Genomic DNA, 21,273 nt, shown 5'->3' on the forward strand with positions numbered 1-21,273 from the left:
CAGAGCTCTTTTCATCTTCCCAAACTGAGACTCTGTACTCATCAGACACTAACTCCCCATTCCCCTCCCTCTAGCCCCTGGTAGTCAGCATTCTACTTTGCATCTTTATGAATTTGACTACTCTGGGGTACGTCATGTAAGTGGAATCATACAGTCTTTGTCCTCTTGTGACTGGCTTATTTCACTGAGCACAGTGTCCTAAAGGTTCATCCATGTTGTAACATGCGTGAGAATTTCCTTCCTTTTGAAGGCTGAATAATATTCCATTGTCAGTATATAACACATTTTGTTTATCTGTTCCTCTGTTCCTCTGTTGATGGACACTGGTGACTTCCACTTTTTGGCTCTTGTGAATAATGCTGCTATCGATATGGGTGTATAAATATCTGTTCGAGGCCCTGCACTTAGTTCCTTTGGGGTAGATACCCAGAGGTGGAATTGCTGGATCTTAAGCTAATTCTGTTTTTAATTTTTGAGGAACCTCCATACTGTTTACCACACCATTTTGTATTCCCACCAGCCGCACACAGGGATTCCAGTTCATCCACATGCTTGTTACTTTGATTGTTTGTTGTTTTGTTTTTTATAGTAGTTGTCCTGATGGATGTGAGGTTGGTTCAGCTACATTTTAAAGAAGAAAATTTCAAAGGTTGGCATAGGATAAAGAATTTAATATATGTCTGGAGTAAAGCTCTGCCCTTTTACCATGTTGTATTTATTTCTCTTGCTTTCGATCTAGCTATACTTAGCTGTGTGTTTCACTCCTTTCAGATGAGTCTGTGAAATGTTCCATACGCAACAGTGCTGGCATTCAGATTGGAGACCATAATTACATGGAGATTAGTGGAATGAGTTCAGTGCCACTGGACATGAACTTTAAAGAAGAGCCAGCTGCTAAGTACCACGATATCTTTGGTAAGATTTCCTTTAAGGACCTGTTGTCTAGCAGCCTTGAACTTTCGTACTTGTTTAGAGGGGTATTGTGGAATCCTGAAATTTCCCTGATTATTCTCCCTGAAAGTTGCCCCATGTTTTCTCTATAACATGTCTCTGTAATTTCTGTATAATTCCTTTGTGATTTATTTATATTTATTATGTTTATTATTACAATATCTAATTAACTGATTTGTTAAGAAAATTAAATGAGTCAATATGTATAAGGAGCTTAGAACACTGCCTGGCACGTAGTAAGGTCTATGAAAGTGTTGAACTCATCACCATCATCATCACCATCATCATCACCATCATCATCAGGATCAATATCACTACTTAGACCTGGGAGAGGCAGCTCCCTCCGATCTCATCAAAGAAGGAATAGTCTTCTATCTTGTCAGAAGATAGAAGACTATGCCCTCAACAGCACCTCTGTAATAAAAACAAGAGAGCTTTCTCTTAGAGGGTTCCACTATGTAACTTACATGTAACTTATGTAACTATGTAACTTATATGTAAGTCTTATAGGGTTCCACTCATAACATTAATCCCAAAACACAAAGGTGGGGGTGGGAGGGGGGAGGAACACAGGCATGAGGCCCAAACAACAGGATTTAAGAACCTGGTCTTAAGATTAACCCCAGGATTGGTAAAATGTTTCTATCATATTTACTGGATAGTAAATATTTTAGGTTTCACTGGCTCTGAGGTCTCTGTTGCAACTACTCAGCTGACATTGTAGTGAACAGCAGTCACAGACGATAAGTGCATATGTACATGGCTGTGTTCTAATACAAATTTATTTATTTATTTATTTATTTATTTATTTTTTAAGATTTTGTTTATTTGACAGACAGATCACAAGCAGGCAGAGATGCAGGCAGAGAGAGAGTGGAGGAAGCAGGCTCCCCGATGAGCAGAGAGCCCGATGTAGGGCTTGATCCCAGAACCCTGGGATCATGACCTGAGCCAAGGGCAGAGGCCTAACCCACTGAGCCACCCAGGTGCCCTCTAATACAAATTTATTTACAAAAACAGGCAGCAGGCCAGATTTGGCCCACAGGCCATCGTTTACCAATCCCCAGCCTAATCCAATTGAAGACTAGGCCGCCGTAGAGAGGAGGTTCCTAAGTTTTCAGGTGACACAGGTTCCTTTGAGAATCTGATGAAACCAGGGTCCCTCTCCCAGAGAGGTATTGACAAAACTTGGCAAATTTCTTGGGAGGTTTTTGGACTGCTGCCATCCAGTGGTGGTAACAGAAGCTGCATTGTGGGGTGCTAAGAAAAGAATGGGAGATGGTGGTGGGGGAGTAGAGCAGGAATGAAATGTCTTTTTCCTTATATTTGGTTATTGGGGTGGGCTGAGGATCAAGGAAAATGTGTGTGGTGGTGGTTTTATACTTTAGTTTCTTTTTGTTATTTTTATGAAGGCCTAAGGAGAAGGGACCAGTAGAAAGCGAGGGTATGGCTGTAGGAGAAGAGAAGATAGCACTTAGGGTAGAGGAGAGAAGAGTCCCAAAACAGACCTTGAAAAGTAGATACCTCATTCCTTAAAAGACAAGGGAAGGCAGTGTAATTGAATGAGTTCACCCTTGATGGTCTTGGCTTCCCTAAGCGGAAAGTGAATTGTTGGGTGCAGGGGATCGAGAGTTGGATGACCTTGATTCTGGCCAGATATAGGTAGACAATACGAAAAGGAACAAAAATGGTGTTTTTCCCTCTTCACATCAGGAAGGTCTGATATTAACAGGGCCACTGGATAAGGATGTATAGAACAGCTTCATAGCCAAGCTGGGCTTTCATTCCCAAAGCCATCAGCTGTGGCTCAGAGAGGAATCTGCTAGGAGGAAGAGGTTCTCTATTGTCTTCACATAAACACCCCAGATGGGCTTCCAGAAACATAAAGTATCACCTCATGGGTCAACAACTCATAATTAAGAAGTTATCTTTATTTTACTGTCTCCCGATACTCTTTATATGGGTTTTTGAAACTAGAATGTTCAAATGGATTATAGCCTGATACCTTCTTCTCTTTTCTGTTTGGCAGAAAATATCACTAGTCTGACTGACAAACATCTGGACCCAGTCAGGGAAAATCTGGGAAAGCAATGGAAAAACTGTGCCCGTAAGCTGGGCTTCACTGAACCTCAGATTGATGAAATTGACCATGACTATGAGAGAGATGGACTAAAAGAAAAGGTTTACCAGATGCTCCAAAAGTGGCAGATGAGGGAAGGTAATAAGGGGGCCACAGTGGGAAAGCTGGCCTATGCGCTCCACCAGTGTTCAAGAATAGACCTCCTGAACTATTTGGTACATATCAGCCAGAGCTAACTCCTGGAGGGGCTATGGCAGCATGAGGTCATCTCCTCGCCAGTAAGTAACCCACTGAAAGTGTGCTGCCTCCGATCCTGCAGAATTCTTTCCTCACTGATATAGGTTCTCTGCATGAAAATCTCCCGCATTCCATAGCTGGAGAATGGGAAAGAAATCTACAGCAAACAGCTTACTAACCAGGAAGACCTATTAATGGCCAAGGCCCAATCCAGAAAGAAGCCTAATTGGGTTTTGAAAGAGAGAGAGATGTTTGAGAAAGATAATTTTCTTTCAGTTCATTCCATAACCTTCAACAACACCATTCATTTACTTTTCTGGAGTTTTGTTCCAGCAAGAAAAAAAAAAAAAATTCAGGGGACACAAACAAAGTCAACCTTCTTATTTTATGCTCTCTTTTCCATATAGACTCCTGTTATAACCAAAGTATGGTGAAATTGTGAGTTCTCTTCAACTAGGGTTTTTTTTTTTTTTTTTTTGGTTATGTTTGTTTGTTTGTTTTTGTATTCTAGCCACAGTTCATTCCAAAACTATAAGATCTTTTAACTTCAGTATCAAATGTTGTGTTAGGTAGTACAGGCTTCAAGAATTACATATAGTCTCCACTCCATAAATTAACTGAAGGGATTTTCAGTACTAAAACAGAAAAAAAAATAATAGAGAACAAAAATATCAGAATTTTCCAATGGCTGTTGCAAGGAATTGCTACTAATTGTGGTGACTACATCAATTCTTAATGAAGTGTTTAAGTTCTTTCCTAGCATTCTGATACTTTCCCAACTTTTGTGCCCTGCGAAAGGAGCATGTATGTATTGATCTCTTCATAGCTGGTTGTGACTGGAGCCTCAGGGCTGATCACTGTCGAGCAGCTTCCTCAGATTACCCCAGGATATTGTAGAAATATTTTCACTTTTTTCTGTGAGCACCTGTGATGTTTAAAAAAAAAAAAAAAAAAGGGTGCTTCAAAGCCTGATAATTGTGCCCCTAACACTCAACCTTTCAAAGCCCACTCGATACTCAGACTGGAATACTAGAAGACTGAAGGCAAGCAAACCATTCAGAATCATTGCCTGCACGTGGCTAAACAGAGAGGGTGTGTCATTGTCATTGTGCTCAGCCCTTCCAGGAAGGAGGGAGTGATGAATGCAGTATGGTGCCTCGGGATATCCGAATAGATTCTACGGTCTGGTGGGCTGATAACAATTTTGTGGTTCTGATTCTAAAATCCCGCTAGCCCCAGCTGACAAACACATACACATACACACACACACACACACACACACACACACACCTCTACACTTTAAGTGGGACTATAAAACAGAATTTCTTAACTTTGCACTATTGGCATCTTGGGCCAGATAATTCTTTGTTGTGGGGGCTGTCCTGAGCACTGTAGGATCCGGATGTCTGAAAGTGTCCTCTACCCACTAGAAGCCAATAGTGCCATTCTTCCCTCCTCCTGTCCTGGGTTGGGACAAGCCAAAATGTCTCGAGACATTGTGAATGCTCCTTGGAAGCGCCCAGTTGCCCCAGCTGAGAAGAGCACTGCTACAAAGTAATGAAGCTCAGTCTCTTATCCATATATATCCAGGCCCACTACTTTGTTGCCACATAGCATTAGGTCATGTAGACCAAAACAAAAATTGGATGGAGAGAGTCCCAGGCTTTGTTAGAGAGGAGTGGATGGATGACTGCTTTTCTACATGTATCCCTTGTACCTCTGTCCTAAGTGTCTAAATTCTCTAAATTCCAAAGCAATTAGATGATCAAGTTTAGAGGCAAAAATGGTATTTTTAATGGACTTTTAAAAATAAAATTTTGTACCTCAAATACTGAAATGATGTGTTTGTATAAATGAAACCGTTTGGGCTTCTTCACTTAGGTTGGCATTTCCTATATGTATTCTCCGTTTCGCCCTCCTCTGTTAGCAGGCAAGAGGAAGCTGATAGTAAAAAGAGAAGTTTCTGGACAGCTTTTTGGATCTCAGGATGAAATCACACTGCCTTGAGAGCCTGCAGCCCCACTGTCTTTCAAACACAGTCGGAAGGCTTTCCTTTAGCCCCCACTGTCTTAAAACTGGGCTGAAAAGAGCCAAATTTGTATCTAAAGAGTTTCAATACAAGAAAATCAGTTGGGCAGAAAATTAAGTAAGTGAGATGACACAGACTACAAAATGAGAAGACTATCCATACTTGGCTTCAGAAAAGATACTCACACCCTAAGGTTTCTACTGGTAAATAATGCTCACTCCCAGCTCTTACAATCTTGTGCAGTCAGTGGCTTTTCCACTTGGCTATGCTTACAATATGTGTTTGGGGTCCATCATATGACATTAGATCTTCCAGAATAGTTCTTTCTTTCTCAGAAAATGTTTACTTTTTATTTTTTTAACTTAAATATTTTTATAATTTTAAATTTTAAATATTTTTTTAATTTTAAATATTTTTTAAAAAATATATTTTTTATTTATTTGACAGAGAACTAGCAAGAGCAGGAACACAAACAGGGAGTGGGAGAGGGAGAAGCAGGCTTCCCATCAAGCAGGGAGCCCAATGTGGGGCTCCATCCCAGGACCCTGGGATCATAACCTGAGCTGAAGGCAGATGCTTGGACTGAGCCACCAAGGCGCCCCCAGAAAATGTTTTAAATCGTATTTCGATGTACATTTTAATGTGTCTTATTTATAAAGGTTTTTCTCTTACAATAAAATAAATAAAAGTAGGTGTTTACTAAGATAAATGACTTAGCCAGTTGCAGATAAAAATGGGCTATGTCAGCAGCAGGCTGTGACCCTACAATGGAAGACAAGCTCAACCTGACTTTATGTAAAAACTTCCTTGCCAGGAATATTGTTAATATTGGTTTCTCGCCATACAAGCGTAACCATGTCAACAAGATTATTTTAGTCACATCTGTTCTTGTTGGATTAAAAAAAAAAATCTACTAACTGCCAAAACTGATTTTAATACATCACGGTTTAAATTTCAAGTTTATTTTAACCCATTAGGTTTTAGTGTTTTAAGAGTAAGAAGTGAAAGATTAATGATTTTTACCCATTGCAGTCAGGCAGGGTTAATGTGCAATTTCACTGCAAGGGACTTAAGTCAAGAAAACAACAACAAAAGAACAAATCAAAGCAAAACTAGGTGTCTATTTGGTGAAGATTTTAGAAGTATCTGATCACAAAGAAATAATCATTTAAGTCCTAATGTTATTCTAGTGAGTTCCATAACATAATCCAAGTACAGGCTGTGGAGCCAAGCAGGCTCCACAATCTCCTCTGCTACTCTTTTGCTGGGTACAGAAGGCCTGCTTCCTAACCTCTCTTAGCCTCAATTTTCTCTTCTAGAAATAGAGCAATAAAGTTGATGTGAGGACCAAAATAATGCATCATAAGGTGCCGGCAAAAGTTATTTTTAAAACTATATGATAGTGGGGCACCTGGGTGGCTCAGTGGGTTAAAGCCTCTGCCTTCGGCTTAGGTCATGATCCCGGGGTTCTGGGATCGAGCCCCTCATCGGGCTCTCTGCTCAGTGGGGAGCCTGCTTCCTCCTCTCTCTCTGCCTATCTCTCTGCCTACTTGTGATCTCTGTCTGTCAAATAAATAAATAAAATCTTTTAAAAAAACTGTACAACAGTGTTATGCATAAAGGACTAGTTCTCAAGTATGCACTTAAAAATCAACTGTGACACCAATAACCTAAAGCCTCATAGTGCTACCACTTTTGCTTCTCGGTAGGGTAACATGTTAAAATTGTATAATTGTTTTTACTCTCATGATCTCTGACCAGAAATCCCAAATCAACATCTCAGGAAAAAATAAGAATTGTTGACCCACCAAAGGTTTCTAAAGTCAGATGATAGTAGACAGCTGAAATTATTTCTCTTTCCTTCTATGCGGGAAATTGATGTGACACATTAATGTTGAGAGAATATTTTTGCATAATCCATTTGTAGGCCAGCCTTGCCTTTATTGCTCAAGAAACTCAAATGGCCAGTGAGGATACTGCTATTACAACAGCGGGGTCTTGTGGAGGATAAAGAATGCCATATGCAAGGAAGCTATTGCTATCCTGAATAATTGGAGCCAAGGATAAACAGTGATGGTGAAACTGCCAGTTATTTCCAGTTTTTTCTCCACTGAATTGTGAATGCAGGCAATGTTTTATAACCTTTAGAAAGCTTGAATTATATGATCTGAAGAAGAAAAACACTTTGTGATAAAATACTAATAAAATTTACCATCTTAAGTGGATAGTTAAGTGGCATTAAGTACACTCACATCATCTTGCTACTACCACCATTTCCATTTCCAGAACGCCTCTCATCTTACAAAACTGAAACTCTGCACCCATTAGACACTAACTCCCCATTCTCCCATCCCCACCAGCCCTTGGCAAGCCACCTTTCTACTTTGTCTCTCTGAATTTGCCTACTCCAGTTACCTCATACACATGAAATCATACAGTATTGGTCCTTTTATGACTGGCGTATTCACTTAGCATCATGTCTCAATGTTCATCCATATTATGGCGTATGTCAGAATTTCCAACCATTTTAAAGAATTCCATACATATAATTCCATTATATGTATACACACATTTATACCTTCATCCCTCCATTGACATTTGGGTTGCTTTCCGCCTTTTCGCTGTTGTGAATAACGCTATGACCATGGGTGTATAAATATCTTTGAGGCACTGTTTTCAATTCTTGAGGGTATATAACCAGCAGTGGAATTCCTGGATCTTATGGCAGTTCTGGGTATAATTTTTTGAGGACCCACCATACTGCTTTCCATTGCCACTGCACCATTTTACATGGTGCACAGTGTTCCAATTTCTCCACATCATCGCCAATACTTATTATTTTCTGGATTTTCTTCCTTTTTTTTTTTTTTTTGTAATAGCTATACCAATGGGTGTGAGATGAAGAAAAATTTTATGAAGGAAAATTTTAACCCCAACATTCTTAGAAACAAATGCATTTCACCCCACCGATAGCAGCCAGCCTGAGCACCCCCCTTTCTCCACCCACCCCTCCCGAGCCCCGCCTTGCCTGGCCGCCCGCCTCCCGCTCCCCGAGAGATGGGCGGAACGGATGGATGAGGGCTCGCCTCCTTGAAGGGGCGGGTCACCGTGGCAACGAGTAAGGTAGAGCCGACTCGGACGCGCTCCTCGTGAGCCAGAGCTGGCACCCCGAGAGAAGACGATCTGTGTTGTAGTATCCGTGGGACCCAGAGTCCAGTTTCTGTCAAGGGTCAGGAATAACCCAGTGGGCTACGCGGCCGAGCACCCCGGAGTGACAAGACTTAGACTGGCGAAATGTCACCAATGAGAGCAGGTCCCGGCAGAAGTCCCTGCGCATGCGTGTTCCCGGGCAGCCGAACGGAGCGGTCTTCGGCGCATGCGTGTTTCCTAGCGACTACGCGAGTGGGGCGGGGCTCAGGCAGCAAGTGGGGCGGGGCGCAGGCTTGCTCCCCCGCCGGGCAGCCGAGGCTTCCCAGGGCGGTGGGTGGATCCCGGCGCAGGCGTCCTGCGCGCCTGGCGCCACCTGTGAGCATGGCTGCGGCGCTAAACAGTCAGGTTTTGCGGAGGCTGCGGATTCTCCTGTCGGCTCTGAAGCCCGGGAACCAGGTCTCGCGTGCCAGGCCTGCAGCCGCGTTCGGGTAATGGTACCCGCTTCCCTCCGGGAGCCCGCGCGGTCTGGTCCAAGTTCTGCGGGGCGGGGGGAGAGGAGCGCGCTAGCCTGGGGGCAGGCTGGGCGGTGCGGGTGGCGGTCTGGAGCGCCGCGTCTCCGCCTTCTGGCTTTTACCCTGCGACCGGGAGCCTGCCCGAGGTGGGTGCGCGGGAGGCGGTGGAGCTAACGTCCACCTCTGCGCCTCCGGGACTGCAGCCATGCATCGGCTTCAGTTCTGTGACTCGGGAGCTTTAAAGGACTTGGGTGATGGAGTTCAAGCCCTTCACTGTGCAGACCAAAGAGACCCAGGGAGGTAACGTAATTTGCTTTTAGCCGCAGACACTCTCACGCCAGAGATTAGAATTCCAGACGCTTCATTCTTATTCGATGCTCTGTCCAGTCTCTTCACACCTTCATGGCTCTGATCTCTCATGCTTCTTATATAAAAAACCAGCCTGAGGGCGCCTGGGTGGCTCAGTGGGTTAAGCCGCTGCCTTCAGCTCAGGTCATGATCCCAGGGACCTGGGATCGAGCCCCGCTTCCTCCTCTCTCTCTGCCTGCCTCTCTGCCTGTTTGTGATCTCTCTCTGTCAAATAAATAAATAAAATCTTTAAAAAAAAAAAAAAAAAAAAAAAAAACACCAGCCTGAGAATGTCCGTGACCTATTAGCTCTCATTGTCACGGGTCTCGGGTCCGAAGTCTTCGCGTCGTCTTTTTTTTTTTTTTCTTTTTCTTTCTTTTGCTGATTTTGAATTTTAAGGTGCAAAAGAATCCCCCTGAGCGCCTGGGAAAATTCAGAATCCTTGGCCTGACTCTGAGGTTCCGATGTAGCCGGAAAGGCCAAGAATCTGCCTTTTTTTCTTTTCTGACTCTCTGTCCCCCATCCTCACATACTCTTCGAGACAAAACAAAACAAAACTAGATTAATCTCTGGCTTACTGTCTTAAAAATGGGTGCCCTTGGTCCCAGGAGATACTAAGCAGAAAATGTGGCTAGAGCAGCGTGAGGCTTACTCTACTTTATTCCCTGCACACCTACTCTACACTACACACATGGGGACACGGGGCATGTATGCAGTTAACTGGTGAGGGGTCAGTTCCGTTTATAACTAGGAAAAGCCAGATCCCAAATGGGTACCTGGCATTTAGAACTTCAGTTGATCCAATGGGGAAGCGTCTTATTTGAAATTTTAATTTGGAAGGAGAAGGGGAAAATCTGACCAGCTTTAAATTTTTATGTTGTGATCAACTAGTCCCTGAGTTTCATATTTGATTTAAGTTCTTTTTTATTATTATTTTATAACTTTTAGACTTTCAGGACTGTCTTAATACAGGTGGGGAAAAAAATAGGCCAGTGTTCACAGCTGTGTAAATCAACATTGAAAAGTGGCAATTTATCCAGTTTCCTATTTGGAGAAAGATTGAAATAAGGTTACTATGTACCAATACCCAAGTTAAGATAGGTTAGTTAATGGTTGCAGGAAGGCCCCATCGATTCAGTGCAAATCATTCTTCCCATAACTCTGAAAGACAGGTTTCTCTGGATTTTGAACTGCCATTTTGTAAATGCAGTTGCAACTTGATATTACATGTAATCAGAGGAAACCAGCAGTGGTATCGGTCGTCCTGAAATGAAGCTGCAGCCCAATACAAGGAGGAGAAAACACCCCTTTAAAACCTTTGCTTCTGAACAGCCAGTACCCATCCTACACTTGAGTTGTGTTCCGGAAGCTTGTTTTGTCTGTGTTTTGGAGCTCTGACTCTTTTTTATTATCTGTGACTCTCTTTTTTAGTTTGTAGTCTGTAAACTGGTTTGTTCCGGGACAAGGTTAAAAAAAATAATAATAAAATAAATAATAATAATAATAAAATTTTAAAGAAAAAGCCTTTCGTACCTGCAGTTGTATATGGAGTACAGTTCTAGTATTGATGATTTGCAGAACCTAACAACCTGCCAGAAGAAAAATGTCTTCTGAGTTCAACCTTGGGATGCTCTGCCTAAGAACCAGAGACCCTCCTTTCCCTGGCACCTGCCACCACCTTCTTTCTGCTGGCAATCAGGGTAGGTGGGGCCCCTTTGGAAGACTTTGTTCACCCATGAGGTGACAAGAGCATGGAGTCTGGTCTTTTACGTGGCTGCGTTGCCACTTCTAGCTGCGCAACTTTGAGCAAGTTACTTAACTTCTCTAAGCCTAGTGCCTTGCAGTTTTGTTCTGAGCATTGGAGACAATAAATGTGAAGGGCCTGGAATATAATAAGAATTCACTAATTGGTAGCTGCAGTTAGCACTGATATAGATTTGACTATCTTAGTAGTAATGCAGTGTAAAAGGTCCAAAGTAAGTCATCAAAATTCTTTTAATTCCAAGCCCTAGGGGTAGCTGCTACTCTGTTGTAGCTGATGGTTAGTTACTTTGGAATAAGTATACAAAATAATTAGCTCAACATAAGATAAACGGAGAACATGTAGGACTTTCAGAGTGAGGATGTGTCGTATTAATTGGCTCCATTTTTATTTCTTTTTTTTTTTTAAAGATTTTATTTATTTGACAGACAGATCACTAGTAGGCGGAGAAGCAGGCAGAGAGAGGAAGGAAAGCAGGCTCCCTGCTGAGCAGAGAGCCCAATACAGGGCTTGATCCCAGGATCCTGGGATCATGACCTGAGCTGAAGGCAGAGGCTTTAACCCACTGAACCACCCAGGTGCCCCTCCATTTTTATTTCTAAGCAAAGGCAAAATGCCAAAGGTGCTGATGTCAGACACTTAGGTATAAATTACCAGTAATGTGACTGGGGCCAGTTGTTGAAACACTCTAATCCTCAGGTTTATCAACGATAAAATTAGGGTAAGTGTAATGTACATCACACGGCAAAACAAATGAGATAAGTAAGCTCTTAATAGAGTTGGTTACTGAGCTTAAGTAATGAAACTAAGTGTTAGTTTGTTTTCCCCAAGTTGTTAGATTCTTAAAGGAAACTTTCCTTCTTGGAAGGGAGTTAAGGCCCCCTCGGTCAAGGAGTTATTATCATTGTATTGCTTGTGACCTCTGTCCCATTCACATAATTGCTTATCCAGCTTCCCTGAGAAAGAGAGTCAAAGAATAGAAGATAAGGCGATTCTAGATGAGTATGCCCTCCTACAGGCTGTTTTTATTTTTATTTTTTTAAAGATTTTATTTATTTGACAGAGATCACAAGTAGGCAGAGAGAGAAGAGGAAGCAGGCTCCCTGCTGAGGAGAGCCCCCGATGTGGGGCTCGATCCCAAGATGCTGGGATCATGACCTGAGCCGAAGGCAGGGGCTTTAACCCACTGAGCCACCCAGGTACCCCTAAAACTCCATTTTTATGCTCCGAGTTAGTGAACTAATTACTAGCAGGGAGAAAGTGGTGGTAAAGAGGGATGGACACCCCGAAGGAAATATTCATTTTTGGTCTTTAATATCCTCTTTCCTGTGTGACAGTTTGGGAAATTTGGTCTCTTGATTGTGGGTCAAGTAATAATACACATTTCAGGGCCACTGAAGCCTGGTCTCTCTGTAGCCAGATTTTCTATCAACAGACACATAAAATGAGGCCTGACATACTGTCTAAGAGCCCCTTGCTAAGCTGGAGAGAAGAATGCTTCCCTCATTTCAGTGTTCTATTGATGATAAATAAATCATTCAGTAAATGATTTGATAACTATTTTTTTAATTCAGCAACTTTTTTTTAAATAAAATTTTTTTCTTGCATTTGAAATTGATTTGCTTTGATTTACTTTTGTTCATAAACACTTCCCTGTCCTGTTTCCCTAACCTGGAGATCCATGAAAGGTTGTTGATAGCCTCCATTAACCCCATGGTGTGGGCTGATATGACAGTGGGGCAGGTACCTCTGGTATGGGGACACATAGGATGTTGATGACAAGGCACTAGGGACATGTTATTTTTCCTTAGCCTAGCTGCGGACCTCTTCAACATTCAGCCCAAACCTTCCTCTCTGTCTGACTCCACACTCCTGTCAGGCTGAACATTGCCTTGTCCCCACATAAATATGTCCTTTGCTCTGGGCCTTCGATCATGCTATTTCTTCTTCCAGAAAAACTCTCCACACCATATTTTTTTCAAAATTTTACTCCTTTTGGAAGTTCAACCCAAATGCTACTTCTTTCACTCTTCTCCAGTTACCTCTGCTACCCCATATGGTCTCTGTCTTTCTTCTAAAACTATCTTCAAAGTCTTCTGCCTTAGTAACCTCCCTGACATTGAGTTCCTATTAAGCCAAATTCTAGACCACATGGTTTTGTTTTTGCCTTCATCTTGGGCAACGAAAAGATGGGATGGGGATAATTCGGGGATGAATTTTGGAATGGGGAACCAAAACACAAATACAGCAAAACGCAAAGGGAGGTTAGAGGTTTTTTTGCATTAGAGACTTTGGAATGATCATGAAAGCTGAAGGAAAGGATGCCTATTATGGCAGTGCCCTTGCCGGAGACCCGAACACTTGCAGACAGGGAGAGTCAGCAGTGTCCAGCCACAAAATCCTACTGTCTTGGATGTTGAGAAAGATGCCGTGGGGAGTGGGGTTCCTCTCATTGTATGTGCCATCTTCCCTGCACAACAGGATTCCTATATGCATGTCCTTGAATGCGGCAAGGAAGGGGAACCCCTCAAAAATCTTAGGACACGAGGTACAACAAAGACACACATCATCGCTAACATTAGCCATGTGAATACAGGTCATCTCTAGCTAGTTGCTGCCTCATTCCTGGGTGGTGAATATGGGAAATCCTACTAACTAGTTCTAGCCATGCTTCTTGTGCTCCTGGCCTTGGTCATCACCTTCTCTCCCTGGTGGTTTGCAGAGGGAATCTCTTGTCTCTTTATCTTCTCTCCCGCTAGACTGTGGGCAAAAATGAATATGTCAGTTAATGTTTGCAGAGGTGAATCTTTATTCCCGGAGTATTATTTGCCTTTATCTGGATCCTAGAGCCACCTTAACAGTGAAAATGAATGACTCCGAAGAACTTGGCAGTGACAGTATGATAGCACAGTTGCTCAGTGGATTTATTATTGCTCTTCATGATTTTTCTGTAGATAAGGAGCTTATAGGTATGTCAGGCTTTATTACCACCCAATTCTGTTACATTTGCAGAAATTGTGTTAAGACTTAATGTACCCGTATACAACACATTTGTTTCTGCATTCTCATTTGAAACTGGTGATGAGAGGAAACCAAAAGAGGAAAGAGAAGCTCATTTTTTAAAAGAAGTTTTTATTTATTTGAGAGAGAGAGAGCATGAATGGGGGGAGGGGCAAAGGGAGAAACAGACTTCCCGCTGAGCAGGGAGCCCAATGCAGGGCTCAATCCCAGGACCCTGGGGTCATGACCTGAGCCAAAGGCAAATGCTTAACTCACTGAGCTACCCAGGCGCCGAGGACCTCATTTTTTAAAAAATGCTTAATTTCTGTAAGCATTTTGACTAATTGCAGTCAGGTAATAGGGGTAGAAAATACACGAAGAAAAGGGGGGCAGTGGTTCATTTAAATTCCTTAACATTGTGCCAGGAGAAGAGGAGCACCTCCTTCCAGCATCTGTCCTGGCATGCCAAAATGTCCTTTCCGCACGTCACCCAGCCACCTGGGAAATCCGTGGGGAGGCTTTTAGAGCCTGATTCAGGAGTCTTGTGTGTGTTTATTGCTATGTATCCCTGCATAGTCATTCTGGAGGTTCTGGAAGAGCCGCAGAGGAGAGGCTCATCAGAGCGGTACCCTTGATGTGGTCGGTACACGCATCAGTCCAAACAGACCTGGGCACACTCCTATGCCAGCATGTCCAGTTAGATACTAGGTCATGGGTGGTGTTGGGCTAAGGAAGGTCAGCAGTCCAGGGAGCACTCTTGACACGGAAGGTTATGGACCCCCGTGTTTAATCATCAACACACATATTGCAACATGTTAAAAACCAGGCCGGCCGTAGCAGTGCAGACAGGCATTCCCTCCAAGAGCCCTGCAGTGACTGGCCAGAGAACACGACAAGCCATATGCCTAAAGGACTGCCTAGGGACCAAGGCCTTCTCTGTGGACTCCTGAGATCAGACTTGCCCCAAGGAACACTGCCATGCAGCAGAAGTCCCAGGCCACCCCTCTAGATCTGCAAAGGTCCTGACCAGTGACTCCAGGCTCTATGTCCTGGTTGCTCAACCTCGCATGTCATTGAGTGAAGCTAGTGTCCGCCTGCATTCTTGGCACCACTGGCTTCCAGCTCACCAAGTGTGAGCCCTTGAGGGTGTATGGCTATTGATTTCAGCAACCTTTCAGTACTGTCATAGGGTAAGCCCTGGGCTGGCGGTGTAGGGCATTCAAACATGAAGGCATAGTTCAGACCTGCAGTCTAGTGAGTGGTCCCCTGTTAGGTTTGGGAAACTTAAGCACAAATCAAAGGAATCCAAGAAGACTGAGAAGGGTACTGGAGGTGACTCGGGGATAGGTAAGGGCAGTTTGTTCACATTACGCTTATACTGCTAAGTAATCTTTCTTTGGGGGTGGGATTTTTCTCTTGCAGCACCTCAGTAACCTCTGCCAAAGTGGCTGTGAATGGTGTCCACTTGCATTATCAGCAGACGGGAGAGGGAGAACATGCAGTCCTCCTGCTTCCTGGAATGCTGGGTCTGGAAGTTTTTTAATGGAATTTGTGTGCTGTGTAGTCTATGATGCATTCACGTTATTAGATGCCAAATATTGTTTATTGATTTTAGTGCTTTGTTAAATGCTTTAATATTTGCTACAAATTTAAGTGACAGAAAAGAAAGGTAACTTTCTACTATATGTATTCTTTATTCCCTTAAATACCCAGGTGTTTTTTTTTTTCATGCAGTTACACCCTGTAGTTACCTATAATTTGGGAGAATGACAGGAGTCCAGGAGAAGGGTGTGGGCAGAAGGGATCGACTAACTAGATGAGCTACTGACCAACCATCCCAGTGAGCCTGGAATTGAGGGATTCCAGGATGCAAGACTGCCAGTGCTAGAAGGTGGATTAATCCCCTTGTTGCAGTTGATTATATGCTCAATTAAAATAAGAGCTAAGAGCAAGACTTAATTTAAAGCTTTTTGGAAATCAAAATTAGATTGGCATGAATGGAGCATAGTAAAGCCAACTGGATCTCGATTTTATCTTCCAGATAAGTAATTTACCTGTATCCAGCTCAGGGAGATAATATTCAGTGATTCCAGGACACTCAAATTTGGTTTTAAGGCTTTTGGTATTGTTTTAATTTAGTTAAAGAATACCAATATGTATTATTTCCTTGTGATTTATTTTCTTGTAAAAGTTAAATGCTAAAATGCCTTTTCAAACTTATATACACACGTGTGTGTGTAGAAGACATATATATGTGCAAAAACATATGTATACTATGTATATATATACGAAACATTATATACACATATAATGTATGTATTATAGCAACATTGTAGCAATGTGATACACATCTAAGTTTTGTTGTTTTTTTTTCAAGTAGGCTCCATACCTTGCGTGGAGCCCAACACAGGACTTGATCTCACAAACAGGCCAAGACCTGAACTGAGATCCAGAGTTGGACATTAAACTAACTGAACCACCCAGACACCCTCTCCATTTATATTTTTGCCTTAGGTTTTCTGATATTTACCTGATATTCAGAAAGGTAGATCTTCCCAGAAAGAATCGTGGTCCTTGATATTGTTAAATACCATCTTAAAAGACATTTTGTAATAATAACTACTTTATCAAACAAGATGTTTAGTATCTGTGTGTGGCCTGAGCTACAAGCCCTTACCAGCTAAGCAGACTTTAAAAACAAAATGCTGACTCGCCCCTGGACTGGGCTCTTTGGAACCTTCCATGCCACACACGGTAGGTGTTTGCACACAGTGGCCATGACCTCGTGGTCAGGCTGGGAACTGCCAGTCAGCTCCACCACAGCCTCAAGAACGGGGTTCTACTTGTTAACATGCTGTTGTTTGAATGAAACAAGCGAATCTGATTACTCCCCTCCACACCCTGCCCTCCCTCTCATTTTAATGTTTTAGTTGAGTTTTCTGGTGCTTACTTATAACCAGAAAATAAAATCTGCAGGGCTGTTCACATTAGCCTAGTTAAAAAAAACCTGGGAATTTAAAATTCTACTTTGAATAACTTGGATCAAATCATATAAATTCGTTGACAGATCATATTAGGATCTCTCTCATTTGTAACAGTCACTTTTTATTTTTATTTTTTTTTTAAGATTTTATTTATTTATTTGACAGAGAGAGATCACAAGTAGGCAGAGAGAGAGGAGGAAGCAGGCTCCCTGCTGAGCAGAGAGCCCGATGCGGGACTCGATCCCAGAACCCTGAGACCATGACCTGAGCCGAAGGCAGTGGCTTAACCCACTGAGCCACCCAGGCGCCCCGTAACAGTCACTTTTTTAAAAAGAAAAAAAAAAATCACCCAGAAGCATACCGTATTAGTAAGTCAATTTCTATGCAGTTTCATGAATTTCTTTTTTTTTTTAATTAAAAAAATTTTTTAATGAAGATTAACTGGGAATGTATCAAAAGTGCTGAAGTAATAAAGGATCAAATGAATCCTCAAAGTAGCCACTAGGAGGAGACAAAAGGCAAGTCTGAACTCTACCAGGAAAGGAAGTCAGCGTCTCAGGAAATGGATTTTATTTATTATCACAAGGCTACTTTGCTGACTGCATCCTGCTGTCCAACTTTTGAGTAGAAACTAGTTACTTTGTTTTAAGATTGCAGTTGTTTCTGCTTTTACCTTAACATGCTTGAAATAATGAAATCATTCACCTGAGGGTAACCGAGTGGCTATTTTTAGGAAGTGGAGAGACTGATTTTGGACCCCAGATCCAGAACCTGAATAAGAAGCTCTTCACAGTGGTTGCCTGGGATCCTCGAGGATATGGACATTCCAGACCCCCAGATCGAGACTTCCCAGCGGACTTTTTTGAAAGGGATGCAAAAGATGCTGTTGATTTGATGAAGGTGGGTCTCTTAGGGAAGAGCCCAGAGGAGGGAGGAGGGCTGGGCATGTCTTCATCCATTTTTTTTTAATTTTATTTCTGTAAGAGTAATACTGTGTAATTCCTGCAGAAAGTTCAGGGAGTTCAAATAGGTATGAATTAGGAAGTAGAAATATCCCACAATCCAACTGTTTAGAGATACTCTTGCTATGACTTTAAGACTGCCTTTCCAGTCAATCTTTTTTTTTTTTTTTCAATCTAGTTAACATATAGTGTATTATTAATTTCAGAGGTAGAATTTAGGGATTCATCAGTTGCATAAAACACCCAGTGCTCATCACAGTTGTACCCTCCATCGCCCAGTGACCCCATCCTTCCACCCACCTCCCCTCCAGGGACCCTCAGTTTGTTTCCTAGAGTTAAGAGTCTCTTGTGGTTTGTCTCCCTCTCTGTTTTCATCTTATTTTATTTTTCCTTCCCTTTCCCTCTATTCATTTGTTTTGTTTCTTAAATTCCACATTTGGAATCATATAGTATATGAAATCATATAGTATTTGTCTGTATTTTGCTCAGCATAATCCCCTCTAGTTTCTTCCATGTTATTGCAAATGGCAGTGGAATAAAAAAGATTTCATTCTTTTTGATGGCTGAGGGACATCCCATTGTATGTATAGACCACATCTTCTTTATCCATTCATCCATTGATAGACTTCTGGGCTCTTTTCTTATTTCGGCAATTGTGGACACTGCTGCTATAAACATTGGGGTGCGTGTGTCCCTTTGAATCACTGTGTATCCTTGAGATAAATACCTAGTAGTGTAATTCCTGGGTCATAGGGTAGCTCTATTTTTAACTTTTTGAGGAGTCTCCATTCTGTTTTCCAGAGCAGCTGCCCCAGTTTGCATTCCCACCAACAGGACAAGAGGATTCCCCTCCAGGCAGTCTCATTACATATATAAGTACACAGTTTTGTATTGACGGCTTCATCCTTACCCATAATGTTTTTCCAAATTACTGTTCTTTGAACAGTTTGTCAAGGAGATACTTCCATGTAAATAAATAATGGGTTCAAGTAAGTCTTTAATCGTCACACAGTATTCCATTGTGGGGGTGCCCTGTCTTACCTCTCTCTAATGGCAGATAAATACTCAAATTTTTAAATTGCTTTTTTGTGTGATCATAAACAGCAGTGCAGGAAACACTGTTTTATCCGTGGACATTTTTGGTCTCTTATAAACAATGTGGTGTGGACACCCCTGGACCTGTCCCCTGGTGCACAGGTGTAGGAGTTCCTTGCATATCTAGGGGACAGTGCTGGGGTGTAGAAGACACAGATGTTCCTTTTACAAGATAGAGCCAAATGATTATCCATGCTACTTACAGCAATGTATAGTCCCCTCAGCATCTTGGGCTGATATTTGTTAAATCTTTCATTTTCCAAATCATTCTATTTTTACTTCGAGGCAGCATCTCTCAGATGTAATCTTAATTCAGTTTCCCTGTCGAACACGTTTTCAGAGCCTGATTGATTTAAGGATGAACATAACCTCCCCGTGACACCATTCTCCTCCACCCCGTTCTTCCCACAGTTGCAGTCAGTGGTCTTATCAGATGCGATGACTTCATTCCACCCAGTAAATATTAAGTTTCCCTCTCTAATCTGCATGACTGTTCTCAAAGCCTTCGCTCAGGCGTGGGTGTGTGTGCACATGTTACTTGTCATTCCCAAGGACAGCTGATCGCCACTGCTTCCAGAGATTCTGTCCAACCAGAAGATGTGGTTCCCTCATTAATTCAAAACAATACTCTGTACTTAGGGTTTTTTTAAAAAATTAAATTTAATGAATATATACTGCATTATTAGTTTCAGAGTTACTTAGGATTTTACGATACTTATATTTACCCCAAAACTAATTTAGGAAAACACATTTGTATCATCAAATGACAGAGTCTAGCATTTTTCTTTAATTGCCAACGGCTGCTCCAAACCTCACAGCTGTATTGATTTTGATGATTGTCAGTTTCGGGATTCCTTTAGCAGAGAGGAGCAGTCGGCTGTGCTATGTGTTTCGCTGTATTCCTTGCAGACGCTGAAGTTTCAGAAGGTGTCTCTGCTGGGGTGGAGTGATGGTGGCATCACCTCTCTCATTGCGGCTGCAAAATACCCATCATACATCAACAAGATGGTGATCTGGGGAGCCAATGCCTACGTGACTGATGAAGATGAGAAGATTTATCAGGGTAGGTTTCACGAATCAGAGATGTCATGACAATGGCACCTTTGCTCTCCCCTTCTCGGGACTTAACTTCAATGTGTATTGACAAGTCAGTCCTGTCTCATCTGCTTCCAGTTCTCAACTCTGAGTTGGAAAAGTCATGAGGTCTCAGAAAAGTCCTGCAATTCAACCAGTCTGTGTCTTAACACTTTCCACCCAGCTGTGGGATTTGCAGAAGCGACACCTTAGTGACTCAGGAGAAGGTTCTAGAAAATCCACGTTCACATTTCCGACTACTGATAGTGAACTACAAGGAGGGAGGGCTTGATGGAAAGTGTTCTTCAGAACCTCATTTAAAATTATGGGAGCGTAAAAAGGAACATTGTATTCAAATATGAAACCTTATATTTTGATAAAGAAATTTTGTGCTGTTCACATCTCATAAGGTTGTCCTTCAAGCTTATCTTTGAAGTTTTTAGAAGCAAGAGAACGGGGCCTGGCAAATTTCAGCCTGTGGGCCAAATCCAGCCCATCTGTTTTTGTAAGGCTAAGCAACGATGGAGAAGACCAGTGCCGTCAGGCCTAGAGATCAAGCAGGGGTGCCCCTTCCATCCCCGTTTCCTCCTCTGCACCCAGATTTGCTGCCCAGTTCTTGTGCTGGTGGCTGCTTACACACTGGTGACTGCTGGCCATTCCCCGGCACCCAGCTGTGGGATTGCGGTCAGCAAATTGGTACTTGCTTAGCCTCCAGCAGGCTGACCAAACTGAAATTTCTCAGCTCTTGGGAGAAAAGAAGGGCACATTGGAATCTGGAGGTGTCTGGGGCAAAACACAAAACTCCCCTGGGCTACTGCATCACCAGCATCTGCCAGCTTGACCCACCAGGACCCTCTTCTTCAATCTGATGGCTTTTTATTATGAGTATGTTTCTACTGGATCCCAGATGGCCAGGCTCAGGCAGTTGGGGTCAAGCGGGTCAGAGGTCTCTCACCTTAAATCTACCTACCTAATACCTTTGATTTTGCCTTTTGGCTTGCAAAGCCAAAAATACTCTCTGGCCCTTGACAGAAAACATTTGCAGACCCAGGCACTTGAATATGACAAGTCTAGTTTTATTCAGCTAGT

General features: G+C 42.5%; 2 protein-coding genes across 5 annotated transcripts in view; both read left to right on the top strand.

The window, feature by feature from the left end:
- The window catches only part of RIPK1 (receptor interacting serine/threonine kinase 1), a 46,828-nt gene extending 41,723 nt beyond the window's left edge, over positions 1 to 5,105 (top strand). For both annotated transcript variants that reach the window (XM_004753625.3, XM_004753624.3), the window contains exons 10-11: positions 772 to 915; positions 2,981 to 5,105. In XM_004753625.3, the coding sequence (XP_004753682.1) occupies positions 772 to 915; positions 2,981 to 3,267 (431 nt within the window). In that variant the 3' untranslated portion in view covers positions 3,268 to 5,105. The remainder of the gene's footprint in view (positions 1 to 771; positions 916 to 2,980) is intronic.
- Positions 5,106 to 8,727: 3,622 nt separating this feature from the next.
- BPHL (biphenyl hydrolase like) overlaps positions 8,728 to 21,273 on the top strand; it is a 36,289-nt gene continuing 23,743 nt past the window's right edge. The window contains exons 1-4 of one of the 3 annotated variants that reach the window (XM_004753627.3): positions 8,728 to 8,935; positions 15,492 to 15,595; positions 17,787 to 17,953; positions 20,020 to 20,173. In XM_004753627.3, coding sequence (XP_004753684.1) covers positions 8,829 to 8,935; positions 15,492 to 15,595; positions 17,787 to 17,953; positions 20,020 to 20,173 — 532 coding nt within the window. In that variant the 5' untranslated portion in view covers positions 8,728 to 8,828. Of the gene's footprint in view, positions 8,936 to 9,019; positions 9,260 to 15,491; positions 15,596 to 17,786; positions 17,954 to 20,019; positions 20,174 to 21,273 lie in introns of those variants that run through there. The other 2 variants (XM_004753626.3, XM_013056779.2) reach the window with 2 other exon arrangements.

This window comes from Mustela putorius, unplaced genomic scaffold (assembly GCF_011764305.1).
Source record: "Mustela putorius furo isolate JIRA1106 unplaced genomic scaffold, ASM1176430v1.1 tig00003870_pilon_pilon_pilon, whole genome shotgun sequence".
Lineage (NCBI taxonomy): Eukaryota > Metazoa > Chordata > Mammalia > Carnivora > Mustelidae > Mustela > Mustela putorius.